This window comes from Falco peregrinus, chromosome 6 (genome assembly GCF_023634155.1).
Source record: "Falco peregrinus isolate bFalPer1 chromosome 6, bFalPer1.pri, whole genome shotgun sequence".
Taxonomy (NCBI): domain Eukaryota; kingdom Metazoa; phylum Chordata; class Aves; order Falconiformes; family Falconidae; genus Falco; species Falco peregrinus.
The window spans coordinates 68,403,170-68,415,791 of record NC_073726.1 but is presented as its reverse complement, the minus strand read 5'-3'; the positions used below and the strand labels follow the sequence as shown (position 1 = coordinate 68,415,791).

Genomic DNA, 12,622 nt, shown 5'->3' with positions numbered 1-12,622 from the left:
TGCCGTGCCGTGCCGTGCCGTGCCGTGCCGGTGGGACGAGCGTGGCCCCCGGCCGTTCGCCGGGCCGTGCCTCCCGCTACGCGGCGCCTGGGAAGCCGCGGGCTGCCGCGTCGGTGCGGCCCCAGGCCCCGCTGCCCCGGCCGCCCGCCCGGCATTAGCAGCACCGCCGTGCCGCCTCTGCCGAGCGTTGTCCCGCAGGGGCCGGCGGGGGCTGCTCGCCAGCCCCGGGCTCTGAGGAAGCCCGGCCTTGGCTCCCCGGCTGCGCCCCGGCCGCCCCCCCAGCCCGACGGCCTAAGCGACCTCCTGGCCCCGGCTCCGTGGGGCAGGGCCCCGGCGCAACTCCGCTCCCGTCAGGTCCAAGGACAGAAAGCGGGAAGATGCGGGGGAAAAAAGGTTTTACTCAGGAGGGAAACACATAGCTAGTAATAAAACATAGCAATACAGAGGAGGTTTGTGTAATATACAGTCAGTAGCATAGTAATAAATGCAAATATAGCATTCCTAACTGTTAACGCTGAACTTTGTATGTCAATACTTCACAAACAATAGTGGGCTAAAGAAGAGTACTCCACCATAAAAAGGGCTACAAAATTGCAAACAGTCTCGATTACCAGTAGGAATTCATCATATACCATATTCATCATATTCACGCTACAACTTCAGGGGAGGGGACGTACTTTTTTTTTGGTTAAATAAGGTAAGGCCACATTTTTGCCCATGTTTTGTTGATGTCCCGAGTTGGAAGGTGTTTCAAACCAGCAAGGACAAATCTGGGAGAAGCTGCCACAGACAACGGGCAGCATTCCAACTGGACATGCGCATCCATGTTTTCTGGAAACAGCCACAACAGTTTTGCATTACTCAGCTATCATGTCACTCAGGCTTTGTGTGCTGAGGTAGGAATTCATTGTCCCATGTAACATTTGGAAAAAAGCAAGAAGAGACATGTAGATTGAAGTTCAGCTCCGAAGTCTTAGACTCAAAAGATTTGGAAGCACCTTGTCAAACACTGGGTAAACTTACTACATTCATGAAAAATAAGGGAAGGTAATAAAAAAGAGAGTTCCTAAGACTACTACAGTATCTAACAAGCCAAAGTTTTGAGTCAGAATCAACATGGAACTTTTTATTTTGATCTCCTCTGTAACTGTAAAGTTATTTTACAAACCTGATTCTCCCAATTGTTACTCTACTACAAATTCACAATCCCCAATGCACCCAGAAGCTGGTGCCTGTTCCTCAGGCTCTCAGCACTCTCCCTAAACCACCAGTGCTCGGCTCTTAGGACTAGCTCCCTGCTTCCAGACCTCCCAAGGGGTTTTGCGCCACTGGAGTTAAGCACCCAGCCCTGACACCCAGAGTTACTGTGTCTCCAGTCAGTCTCTTCCCACCGTGGTTCTCATCACCCACCTTTTTCACGTACCTCCAAACACTGCTTTTGCTTCCTGCTCTGAACATCTGCTCTAGCCCTTACGGCAGAAGTGAGCACGACGTGAGCATTCTCCTACCCACTGTACATTTATAAGGTTTCTTGGCTGCATGGATTTTCAAATGCATTTTAAGTGTTGAGCTTTTCCGGAAGCTTTTCCCACACTCGCTGCACTCATAGGGCTTGGCTCCTGCATGGATCCTCAGGTGGGCACCGAGGGCTGAGCTGTGCCTGAACGTTTTTCCGCACTCCTCACACTTGTAGGGTCTCTCCCCACGGTGGATCCTCAGGTGCACGTTGAGAGCCGAGCTCCGCCGGAAGCTGTCCCCACACTCCACACAGATGTAGGGCCGTTCCTCGGCATGCGTGGTCTGGTGCTTGGCCAGAGTGGAGCGGTCACTGCACCTCCGGCCACACTCAGTGCACTGGTAGGGGTTGGGCAGGAGGCCACCATGGTACATGGGCAAGACCTTCCCCCCGTGGATCCGGCGATGAGTGGTGAGCGCCGAGCTCTGGCTAAAGCCCTTCCCACACACAGGGCACTTGTAGGGCTTCTCGCCTGTGTGCGTTCGCATATGGGTCACCAGCGAGGAGCTCTGCCGGAAGGTTTTCCCACACTCAGTACACTCGTATGGTTTCTCTCCTGTGTGGATTCTCTGATGTCGAATGATGGCCGAGCTGTCCCGGAAACGCTTCCCACACTCCTGGCACTTGTGGGGCTTCTCTCCGGTGTGGACTCTCCGGTGTATGATCAGGGAAGAGCGGTCACTGAAGCTTTTCTCACACCGGGGGCAATTAAAGGGTTTCTCACCCTTGTGGCTTCGCTGGTGGACGATGAGATGCGAGTTCTGGCTGAAGCTCTTCCCGCATTCATTGCACTGGTAGTGTCTCTCTCCTGTGTGAGTCCGCTGGTGCCTGATCACATTGGACCTCTGGCTGAAGGTCTTCTCGCATTCATTGCACTGGTAGGGCTTCTCGCCGGTGTGGATCCGCTGGTGTTTGATCAGGTCCGAGTTGCGGGTGAAACTCTTCCCGCATTCGGAGCAGCTGAAGGGTTTCTCTGCCAGGTGGATCCTCTGGTGCTGGCTCAGGTATGAGCTCCGGCTGAAGCTCTTCCCACACTCAGGACACTCGTAGGTTTTCTCTCCCACTTGCTGAGTCCAAATGGCACCATTCCTACACAGGGGTGGTGGCTTGTCCCCAGCAAGGATAACCTTGCTGATGTGGGCTCTGCCACTGTCCTCACACTCCCAAACTTCCATCCCACAGGGAGTTAGCATTCCTTGTCTCTTTCCAAAAGATGTCTCCACCTCACTTTCTGTCTCCAGCTCCTGCTTGTGGTCCTGTCTTTGGTCGGTGTCCTGGAGGTTATCTCCTTTGAGCTTTTTGGAGGAGAACAGATGCAGTTCAGCTCTCACAGGACTTTCCAGAGGAAGCTCGCCCTTCTGTGTGTCACCCATGGTCCTGTCACCTGCTGGAACGAACAGAGGAACTAGCAATGAATAACCTGCTCTTCTCTGAGGGAGAAGTCCAAACAGGGCAACTGCAGAGACCTGCTGCACATCAGCCACCCATTGGCTAACAGCAAAGGAGCCAGCCCCTCAGTATGTTCTCTGGGCAGAGTGAGGGCATGGAGACTGAGGAGTGCGGGAAGGTAGTGTGATCCGAGGATGGGCAGCCACTGTGGCACAGATTGCAAAGAGGGTCCCCTATCATAAAGTTACAGCCCTAAAGGACAAAACTTGTCACTTGCTTGTCCTCAAAGTTCCTACATCTAGCGAGGTTAGAGGAGCACCACCACTGCTCTCCTCAACAACCCCCCTGTAGCTGCTTCTTTTCCTATTGCCTGTGAATTGCCGCTCGTCTTGCAGCGTTCCCATGCTTGATCAAGGAAGGAAGCAGCCAACACCACAGGAACATCCACCCCTGCCCAGTAGACTATTTTCTTTCTTCTTTATAGTCATAGCCCTTTCCCTTAAAAAGAAAGCCCTACATATTCTGCAGCAAATTGTATCTAGGTTTTGTCTACAGAACAGACAGGCGAGTGTAAAGATAAACTATTTTATTAGTCAAGAATGGGAATGAATATTTGGACTGAAACATTTAGAGGATCCTGATTTTTTGTTAGTTATACTCATGGAGAAGACACCTTGGAAATGGCTGCTGGAGTATGAGGTTAGCCAGTTAGCTAGATGGTACCGCTTACAGAGTTAACATCATCCTCTTAAGTGTAGGAGGTCAGAATATGAGGTAAATGCAGCAGGATAAATCCTTCAGGTTTTGATTCAGGTGATCTGCAGATTTTGGAAGACACAACTGCACTGTGTTTACAACACTCGGGGCTAAAAAACATTTGTAGTACAAATAAAGGTATAGCACTGGCCCAAGGCATGCACCTCAAGGCAGTGAACTGACCAGTAAAACATTAAAAATGTTGTCAGTGTGAAAAGAAGAAAAAGCCACACTGTGGTTAGTTATGCTGCTAACTTTCTGAGTATAATCTTTGCTGAAAAATACTCAGGATTTAATTTCATTTTGGATAGGGTCTTTTTGAAAGGGTATTAGGTACCCCAGAAGTGTGTTTCATCTTTATCATATCCTATCTATGCATCTTCTCGAAAGCAGAATCTATCTAGTACAGGAGCAGAAGAGGCAGGGTGTGTATGGAGCGTGCAGCACAGTACACACCAAATTTTCAGCATTCAGCTCTTCCCTTCCCTTCCCAGACATGCTCTATTCAATTTCCTACCTTGTGAGCAATCTCTCTACTGTCCTGGTGTTTAGCTGCTTCTGGCCACAAAGCTGTTTCTCTTCACTTCATCCAGGAGCTTAAAGCCAAGTCAGGGACTGCAGATCCTGATCAGAGGAAAGAAAACAGATGTAATAAATACCCGTCATAGTAGTGGTGCTGTAGAGTGAGATTACAGGAGACTAAGTATTTAGGAGACAAAAGCAACCTTGACCAGAGGAAAATCATACCCAGAAAGATGAGTAAGGGTCACTACTGTCTGTTCTGCCACGCACACCGTGACACCACTGTTTGGGTCCCATAACCAGCTCACATAGCAAAGATGGGGTCAACTACACATGCTGTGGAGAGCTGCCTGCCAGTTTGCTGCCTACTCACAAGTGTCTGGATGTTCCTCTTGCTGTGCTTCCAGACCAAAAATGTCTCCTATTAAGTTTTGTATAAGAAATATATTGATTCCTCAAACCATTTTCTCTCCATCGCCTTTCTTCCTAGTGAACTAAATGAGAACATAATGTAGTTAATGCAGTTCTGTTCTGCAGCCGGAGAAAAAATGCCACCTTCACAACTGGACTGTTTTCTGCGTCTGTCTAAAGTCCCATTTATTGCCTTTACTGAAGGCGTATTTTGCTTGGTTGGTCTCAGTGGCTCAGCTAAGCGCGCACAGGTCTGGGCAAGAGAAGAGGTTTTGCTCTGCTCACACATTATTGACAGAAGCAGTCCAAAGGCAGAATTTCCAGTCCTGTGCTCCAGAAAACTGGCAATTTGGCTGCCTCATTCCAAATGGAGTTTACAGGGCTGGTAGTGAGCAGAAAAAACCCAGTCACACACAGCTGTTTATGCAGGAACACCAAGATGATTTATTCTGGCCAGTTTTGACCGCCAACATGCAACCCCACCTCTCAAGGATCACTTTTTCAAGCAGAAGTACACCGTGCAGGAGGGCAGTTTGAGGGATAGGAAATTAGGTCACCCATTTTTAGCTTTAGCACTACGTTTGTGCAGTGGTGTTTGTACAGAGGCTTTTTAAGATTCTGAGGGCTCAGTGATGTCCTAGAAATGTACAGGTTACACAAAGAAAACGCTTAAAACCTACACATGTGAATGCCAGCTCTGCAATGGCGTTGCACCATTTTGGTCATGTGGATTCCCACCATGCCACTAGGAACGAATGTAAAATTATTCATGACTGGGTGTTCATAAGAAAAAGAAATGTAAACCAGCATCTTTTCCTTTCAAAGTGAGAAACAAACTGAACTGGCTGCTCAGTGGTGTACCAGAGGAGAGTACTGCAATAGACGTCAGTTGCCAGACCCTCCCAAAGACAGGGGGAAGATTTCCCTGGCTGCATAACACCACCATGATAAAAGAAAGCTCCTGATAAAATGGAAAACTGGCGTTCTGTTGGCTCTGCCTCAGCCTGGAGTCCTGTCCTTGCTGCTCCCCACTGCCTCCTCCACAGTGGATTTGGTGGGCATCATCCCTTGGGGAGAGGGTGTTTCCACTCCTCCCAGCAGCAGGCTGCAGCTGCAGGTGCTGATCCCAAGTAAGAGGCAGGGAAGCCTGAGGTCTCTCTCCCCAGACAACACTCATCCACCTACAAGGCAGTACCACTTTGTAGGTGAGCCTGACCCTGCTGAACCATCCTTCTAATTTTAGGGGAAATGTGTCCTTCTGGTTCAGTCCCGTCCTGCTGTTGTTTGAGAGCCACTGTAAGCACGTGGTCAACACGCACCCTAAAATGGTAGGTGAGCACCTACAGAAGGCAGAAGATGGTTGCAGGAGATGACTGATGTTGCATAGAGCCAGGCAAGTTGTGGGATACAACAGAAAAGCGTGTTGTGCAACAGGTAGTAAAGATCTGTCCCTAAACAAGATGTGAAACCTGGACCACCACCGAGCACCAGACAGGGACAAGGTGCCAGCCTGCAGAGCAGCCACGTTTGGACAAAGGCAAGTCCCCAGGCCTGACGAGGTAACCCAGTCCTTGTGAGGCTGACTGAGGAACGAGAGAGGTGACCAGCAGCACAGGGAGGTGACGGGCTGTGCTGAGCTCCTGTGAAGATGGACAGATAGAGGCCGAGGGGCTGCCCCGTGAAGGATGAAGGACGTGGCTGGCCGGGGGTGGACGAGCCACCACTAAGACCACCGCAAGCCTTGAGGAAGCAGGAGAGACATGGAGAACAGAAAGCTGCAGTGCATGTCACCCTGGGGAAACCGAACTCGGATAAATCTTGAGTTTGGGCCCAGCGGCACTGAGGAGGAGGGCAGACCCCGCCGGGGACGGCCTGTGCCCGAGCTCAGCCTCAGGCAGGCGGCCACCGCTGCCTCCCCCAGCACGGACCCAGCGGGCGGCGCTCGGGCAGGAGGGGAGGCACAGCTGGCACTGAGGGGCTGTGACACCACAGCAACGCCACCTCCACCGCCCGCTGCCTGGAAACCTGATGCGGCAGTGGGAGGCGGGCCGAGCAGCAGAGGTGACACCTCCAGCAGGGCAGGGACCCCAGGCTGTTACAGGCACCGCACGCGGCGTGATGTGGGCGAACTGGGCCTGTCTGGTTCTGTCTGGTGAGTAGGAAATGCCTTTCCGTCAGGCCAGGCCGCGAGGAAGGGCAGCCGACCTGGCTGCTCTTTACCCCTCCCCATCACCCCTCAGCTTTGGCAGTTTGGACACAAGGGGAAGAGACAGGAGCACCCTCGAACACCTCAGGTGGAAAGATCTGGGATGTTTAAAATTTTGCCAGTCTTCACCCATTGGAGCTGGTATTTTATTCATTGAGGAGGGCCAGAGAGTGACCCAGGAGCCAGGGAGGAGGGCTCGAGCTGACCAGACATGAGCACAAAGGCAGAAATTAGACTTGACCTACAAAGCCAGAAGGGAGGAGCTGGCCAGGTGATACAACTGGGGTGGCAGGAGAAAAGGATCTGAGAGAGGACCTTGAGTAAAGGCAAACAGAAAGGGATATATCTGAAAGCAATGGATAGAAAGGCCAGGCTGCTCTGGCCACATCCTATCAGGAGGCCATGGAGGGGTCTCACATCTCACAGTCTCCTCATTCCCTGCTTTCTGCAAACCCCCCACCCCCAGTCACCTGGCAAAGCGGTGTGCTGTCCTCTCCTACTGCTTCACTGCGACAGCCCCTGGTGTCCTCTTGGGAAGAAAGTTACATGCTTTTGTTTAACCCTGCTGCATCTACAGACAGATAGGTCTTAATAAAATGGCATAGATGTTAACCAGATATAGGCCACGAGGAAGTTTTTGTTTTCTTTTCTTTTTTTTTTTTTTTTTTTAAAAAGATATTACAGGTTAAGAGACTTTTACAGAAGTTGCAAAGTCAAACTTGGAGCATGCCTGAATCACAGTCACTTCGGAACATTAGATTTGTTCCTGTCATGTATGGACATAGTAACCCAGCACTTTAATTAGCTGGCTTCACTGTTTTCACATGGGTTTTATCTTCTTTAGTCCCTGGACGGACACCACCTTTCTAATGAGCAGCTTATTCAGTACGTTATGTCACCCTTACTGTTCAGTGTTTGACTCCAATTTATTTACCTGAACTCTGCTATAGACAGAATGGCTCATTTCCTCATGAACTTTTTACATACTCTATGATTTAGAGCTTCACAGCTATTAATAGGCTTATAGGGATTTTGCAAATGGCAAAATGAGGTCAGTGAGGGATTAAAGTAAAAAACATCCACTACTTCTAGAATCTCAGTTTGAGATATCTCAGCCCTGGCTTCTCAGAGTACATACGCTAATGTAGCACTTACTTGCCATTCAAAATACACCATATGCAGATTCCAAAACTGCAAGAGAGCTCAGCCTTCCTATAAATGGCAACCCACAAGGTAAAGGAAAATGCCATTAATAATATGTTACGAAACCTGGTACTTGTTTAGCATCCTACAGGAGCCTCTGTTGTGTAGCCAAAAATAAAACCTACTTGTTGGAAGAGTATCCACAAAACTATCCATGCCCTTCCAGTGTCTTCCTGATTCATTCTTCCATACACCTTCCAAGCTGTGGGAAATGAGGCAGGTGTCCTGAAAATAGTAAGTGCCTAACCTAGGAAACTGATTCCTTGCCAGAGCAGGTCCAGTCTCTACACTTAAAGAGCTGCCAAGTCTTTAGGAAAGAAGAGTAGGTTGCTGTGTATTTAAAAAATGTATAAAAAGCGTATGCAAGAGGAGGTGAAATTATGATTGCACATGAAGCTTTTCTTTGGGCACAACTAACCTCCAAAGGTTTGATTTCACAAGCTTTCATAATGTACAGGGAAGAACTGACTTGGTTTTGCATAATGGTTCAGTGAATGCTTGGACCATTGTAAGGGCATACACATGTCCACTGGAGCACGCTCCATTAACTCAGGGGGTCTGGACCAACTTACCCAGAGGAACAGAACCTGCAGAGGCTAAAATCTTGAAAGGAAAGAGTATCCTTGATCCAGCCCCGACAGCAGAGGTACATTTGCAGTTTCAGCCATGACTGCCAAGATATTTCTCCCAGTTCAAGATTTTAATCTCCAGAGCTTTGGTGAAGGGCTCTCAGCCATGTATTGTCCCCAAAATACCACACCCTTTCAACATGGGTGGAGCAGGTTTTCCCCAGCTCTGGACCCCCTGTCTTGAGCCTGTTATTGCATTTTCTCTGTGCTGGATCCTCCACCCTGAGAAAGCAACAGAGATCTAGGTTCAGCCCTCCAGCTCTTCTGAATGTGCCATGGTTAGCGTTTCCTTCTCTCTCTGACTCTTTGCATTTTATTTTTTCACCAGTGCTCATGGCTTGGGGCTGCACAGCTGGCCCTTGGGGTGCAAAGGCGCAGCAGCCAGGAACACCACTCTCTGACCAAGAGTACCGTGAGTTCTTTAGGTCTCTCCGGACTGCCCGCCACGCCAGCACTGCCTGCCTCCTTCGTGCACTGTACGGCTGCCAGAACCCCCTGGTCCAGAGACTGGACAAGTACGAAAACCACGGAGTCATCCCTGAGGGTAAAGCCATCATGACTCCCAAGGGCAAGCAAGATGGATGGTGGTCCTGCATGGCCAGCCCTGGACCTGATCACTGGGTGGGGATGGTTCTCAGAAGCTGGTGGGGGAGAGGGGTGGGTAGGAGTCCTGCAGTGAGGAGAAGACACCTCTGCTCATGAGCATCCTCTCTCACACTTGATTGCATCCACATATGTCCCTAGGACCAGCCTCCTCTCACACTTTGGGTCATGGAGATGACCAAGAAGCAGTGGAGTTTCTCACCAGGGTTCAGGGAGGCACCCAAATGGCATGGGGGTTTTAATGGAGCAATGTCATTCGACAGTGAGGTTATTGCTGAGGGCTAGTGGGACCCCAACACTATAGTTTATCACCAAGTTTGTGTCTTTATTTGCCTCTTTCTAGGACCCGTATGCTCTGAACTGCCAAGAATTTCTGCCTTCCCCAACTTCTGCACCTTTTCTTTTTATCGCTGTACTAGGAAAAGATATTTCATTAAGGTGAGTTATTCAGCTATTTCCTGAGGACCATGGTGTGCTCTGGGCAAGTAACGGGCAAAGGGAGAGTCCTGAAAATGAGGAAGTGGGAAAAGAGTAGGCTGAAAGACAGAGAGGATAGAAGAGAGCCATGGGCAGCCTGCCTTCTGGGGGCAATCACCGAGCTGACTATCTTAGACTGGTGGGCTTACACTGATGGCACCTGCACCCACATGCCAAAAGGAGACTTTGCAGAAGGTATTCTTCAAGAAAATGAACCTTTGAGGATCACCTCAGCCCATATCTCCAGCTCTTATTCCCAAACAAGTTGAGACAATCTAGGTTACTACAGGAGAATGGGTGATTCATGCAGGCTAGAAGAAAAGGAAAGTAAAGAGAAAGACAACTGAGAGTCACAGGGGATGACTTACGACTTATGGGAGACTTGACAAGGAAAGAAGGTTTCTTTCCTTTCTTGAGCTCATCTTTGGTAGAGAGTGGGAAAGATGGGATTACATAGTGAGTGCTAACCCCACAGAACAGGATGGGGGTGCCTGTTCCTGAAGCCCACCGACTCTACAGAGGTGTGTTTTCTCCTCCACAGAGGATTGCATGCCCAGGAGAGAGCAAAGCCAAGCTGGACAGCACACAAACCTTCAATGACATGACCACGAGCAGTGATGCAGGGTTGTCCAGCATCTTCAGAAACCAGCCCCTTTTCCCCACACTTCCCACAACCACCCAGCCAGGCCGCTCCAGCCCTGACACAGGAGTAGCTGTGATCTCCACCTCCTTACCTAAGGGCACGCCACAATCAAGTAGCATGCAACTAAATCATTCTGACCCACATGCCACGGAGGTGACAGCCAGTGGCCATCAGCAAGGAGAGCTGTCCACCAGTGACATCCAAGATGTCCTCCTGAGGCTACAAGATACCCATGTGCAGAGTTCACTGCAAACACTTCAGCAGTTGTTGACCATGGGGAAGGCAGCACGGGATGAAGAGTTGCAGGCTGCTGCTCTGAAGCTGCTGATGGCCCTGAACAATGCAAATGTGTCTCAGTGGACAACCAGCGCTGACACAGGGAACAGAAGAGAGAAGTGAGCAGCAAAGGAGGATCAACCGTTGTGGCTCTTCTACACGGTGTTGAGTAAGATACACTTTCAGAGGGCATGTAGGGGAAGATGAAAACAAGAGAAGGAGTCCTCCTTCCTAGGCCTGAGGCACTGTCAAAGTCGACAGTGCTTCCCCATGCCAACAGTATGGGAAACAAGGGGAAAACCCATCTTTTCCAAGTGCATGGGGAAACCTAAGCACCTGAAATAACATTGCTCGGGATTCAATAAGAAAGATGTTATCTGCTTGGAAATAACTGCATTGAAGAGATATTGCCCTCTCCCATAAAACTGTTCACTCACTATTGTTCAATTTGGGAAATGGCGATTCTTGAACAAGGCAAAATGGAAAAATAATCCATTTTTCCTGCTTGTGTCACCATGACTAGCTCTCTGTCCTCGGCAGAGAGATGGGTTTGTTGTGTCATTCAATGAATGTCATGGGAGATCGCTGGCCTTTCTTAATCAAATAGAAGTGTTTCTGCTCAGAAGCATTAAGGGAAGACTATTCTTTGGGAATATATGTATAAATATATATACATATATACACAAGGCATGCTTTCTAAATGCAGGAAGGCCTTACCCTGCAAGGGAACTGCTAGTCTAGCATTCTCCTTGTGTTAGTGTTTGCACATGGTTGTCATCTACTTCTGAAATGATGCTATGAAACACACAGGATAAACATTCACATTAGGAACCTCCTCTTGTGTCTCTCAGAAAATGAGAGAGTCTGATTTATGGGAACTTTGGCTGAAGTGCTGTTCCTTTTATAAACACTGGCTATATCTGTAAGTAAAACAGTGCGAAGCTACCTGGAGGCAGCACTCGCTGCTAAAAGCAGAGTGGGAACTCTTCAGGAACCAGCTCCCGTTTTCTAAATCTCCACTCAGAATTAATTAGAGCTACCTCAGACCTGCTCTAAACTGCACTGGTCGGTTTTGGCTTTCAGGAGACCACCGTTAAAAGTGAGAATCCCCTATCCACCTTTCCTCCCGCAAGCCTCCTCTGAATCTCTTCTGCCCAGGGCTGTGAGGAGACAGGGGCAAAGGCAGCTCTCCTCAAGGATGCACAACACCAAGCACATCCCCATGGAGACAGTTGGGGACGCCTGTTCTTTTTATGCTGCCTAAGTGACACAAACACATGTGAGCGAAATACCGGCTCTGTCTCTATCCATTGATGGAAATCCTTAGAAGAGCTACTTGGAAGGCTATCTCAAAGTCTTCCATTTGTCTTGGGAAGCATAACCTTTCCCAAGGCTGAAGGCAGGTAACAGGGGAAACGTGCAAGCCCTGGAGCAAGAGTGCTTGCTTGCTTTCCTGTAGGACTGCCCCGGGCATAGTCCTTGCCGGGTGGGATCCCTAACAAGCCGCAGGCTGCCCCGGCCTCACCCTGCCACACCAGCGCTCCCCTCTCCCCAGAAAGCTCCCCAAGCGGCCACATCCCCGCCTGAGGCACCGGGGCCCCCGTCCCCTCTCGCCGCCGGGCAGTGACAGCTCCCGCGGCACGGCCGGGGCACTGCTGCCAGCAGCCCTCCCTGCCAGCCCCGCCGCGGGCCGGTACACACGGGGTGCCGGCTCCGGGCTCAGCGAGCCGAACGCAAGAGCTTTGCTGAGCAGATGGCTGCGGCCAGGCCCTCCACGACGCCACGGCCCGTGCCGCGCTCCGGCTGCCCTCCCACCGGGACGGCGGGGCTGCAGGCCGCCGGGAGTCGCTCGCCCCCGCACGGACGGACCGGACCGGACCGCTCCCCGCCGCCGGAGCGCGGTCCCCGCCACCTGGCCGGCCCCGACCGAGCGCCGCAGCCCGCGGGGTGCCCGCCCCGCCCCGCTCCCCCGGGCGCCCCGACAGTCCCAC

The 12,622-nt window shown here is 50.7% G+C and overlaps 1 protein-coding gene across 12 annotated transcripts in view; it reads right to left on the bottom strand.

The window, feature by feature from the left end:
- Positions 1–253: 253 nt before the first annotated feature.
- LOC101920901 (zinc finger protein 501-like) overlaps positions 254–12,622 on the bottom strand; it is a 46,284-nt gene continuing 33,915 nt past the window's right edge. For 7 of the 12 annotated variants that reach the window (XM_055809389.1, XM_055809387.1, XM_055809388.1 and 4 more), the window contains 2 exons: positions 4,179–4,285; positions 255–3,723 (listed from right to left, as the gene is read on the bottom strand). In XM_055809389.1, coding sequence (XP_055665364.1) covers positions 1,471–2,889 — 1,419 coding nt within the window. In that variant the 5' untranslated portion in view covers positions 2,890–3,723; positions 4,179–4,285 and the 3' untranslated portion in view covers positions 255–1,470. Of the gene's footprint in view, positions 3,724–4,178; positions 4,286–12,622 lie in introns of all 12 variants that reach the window. The other 5 variants (XM_013302698.3, XM_055809391.1, XM_055809390.1 and 2 more) reach the window with 4 other exon arrangements.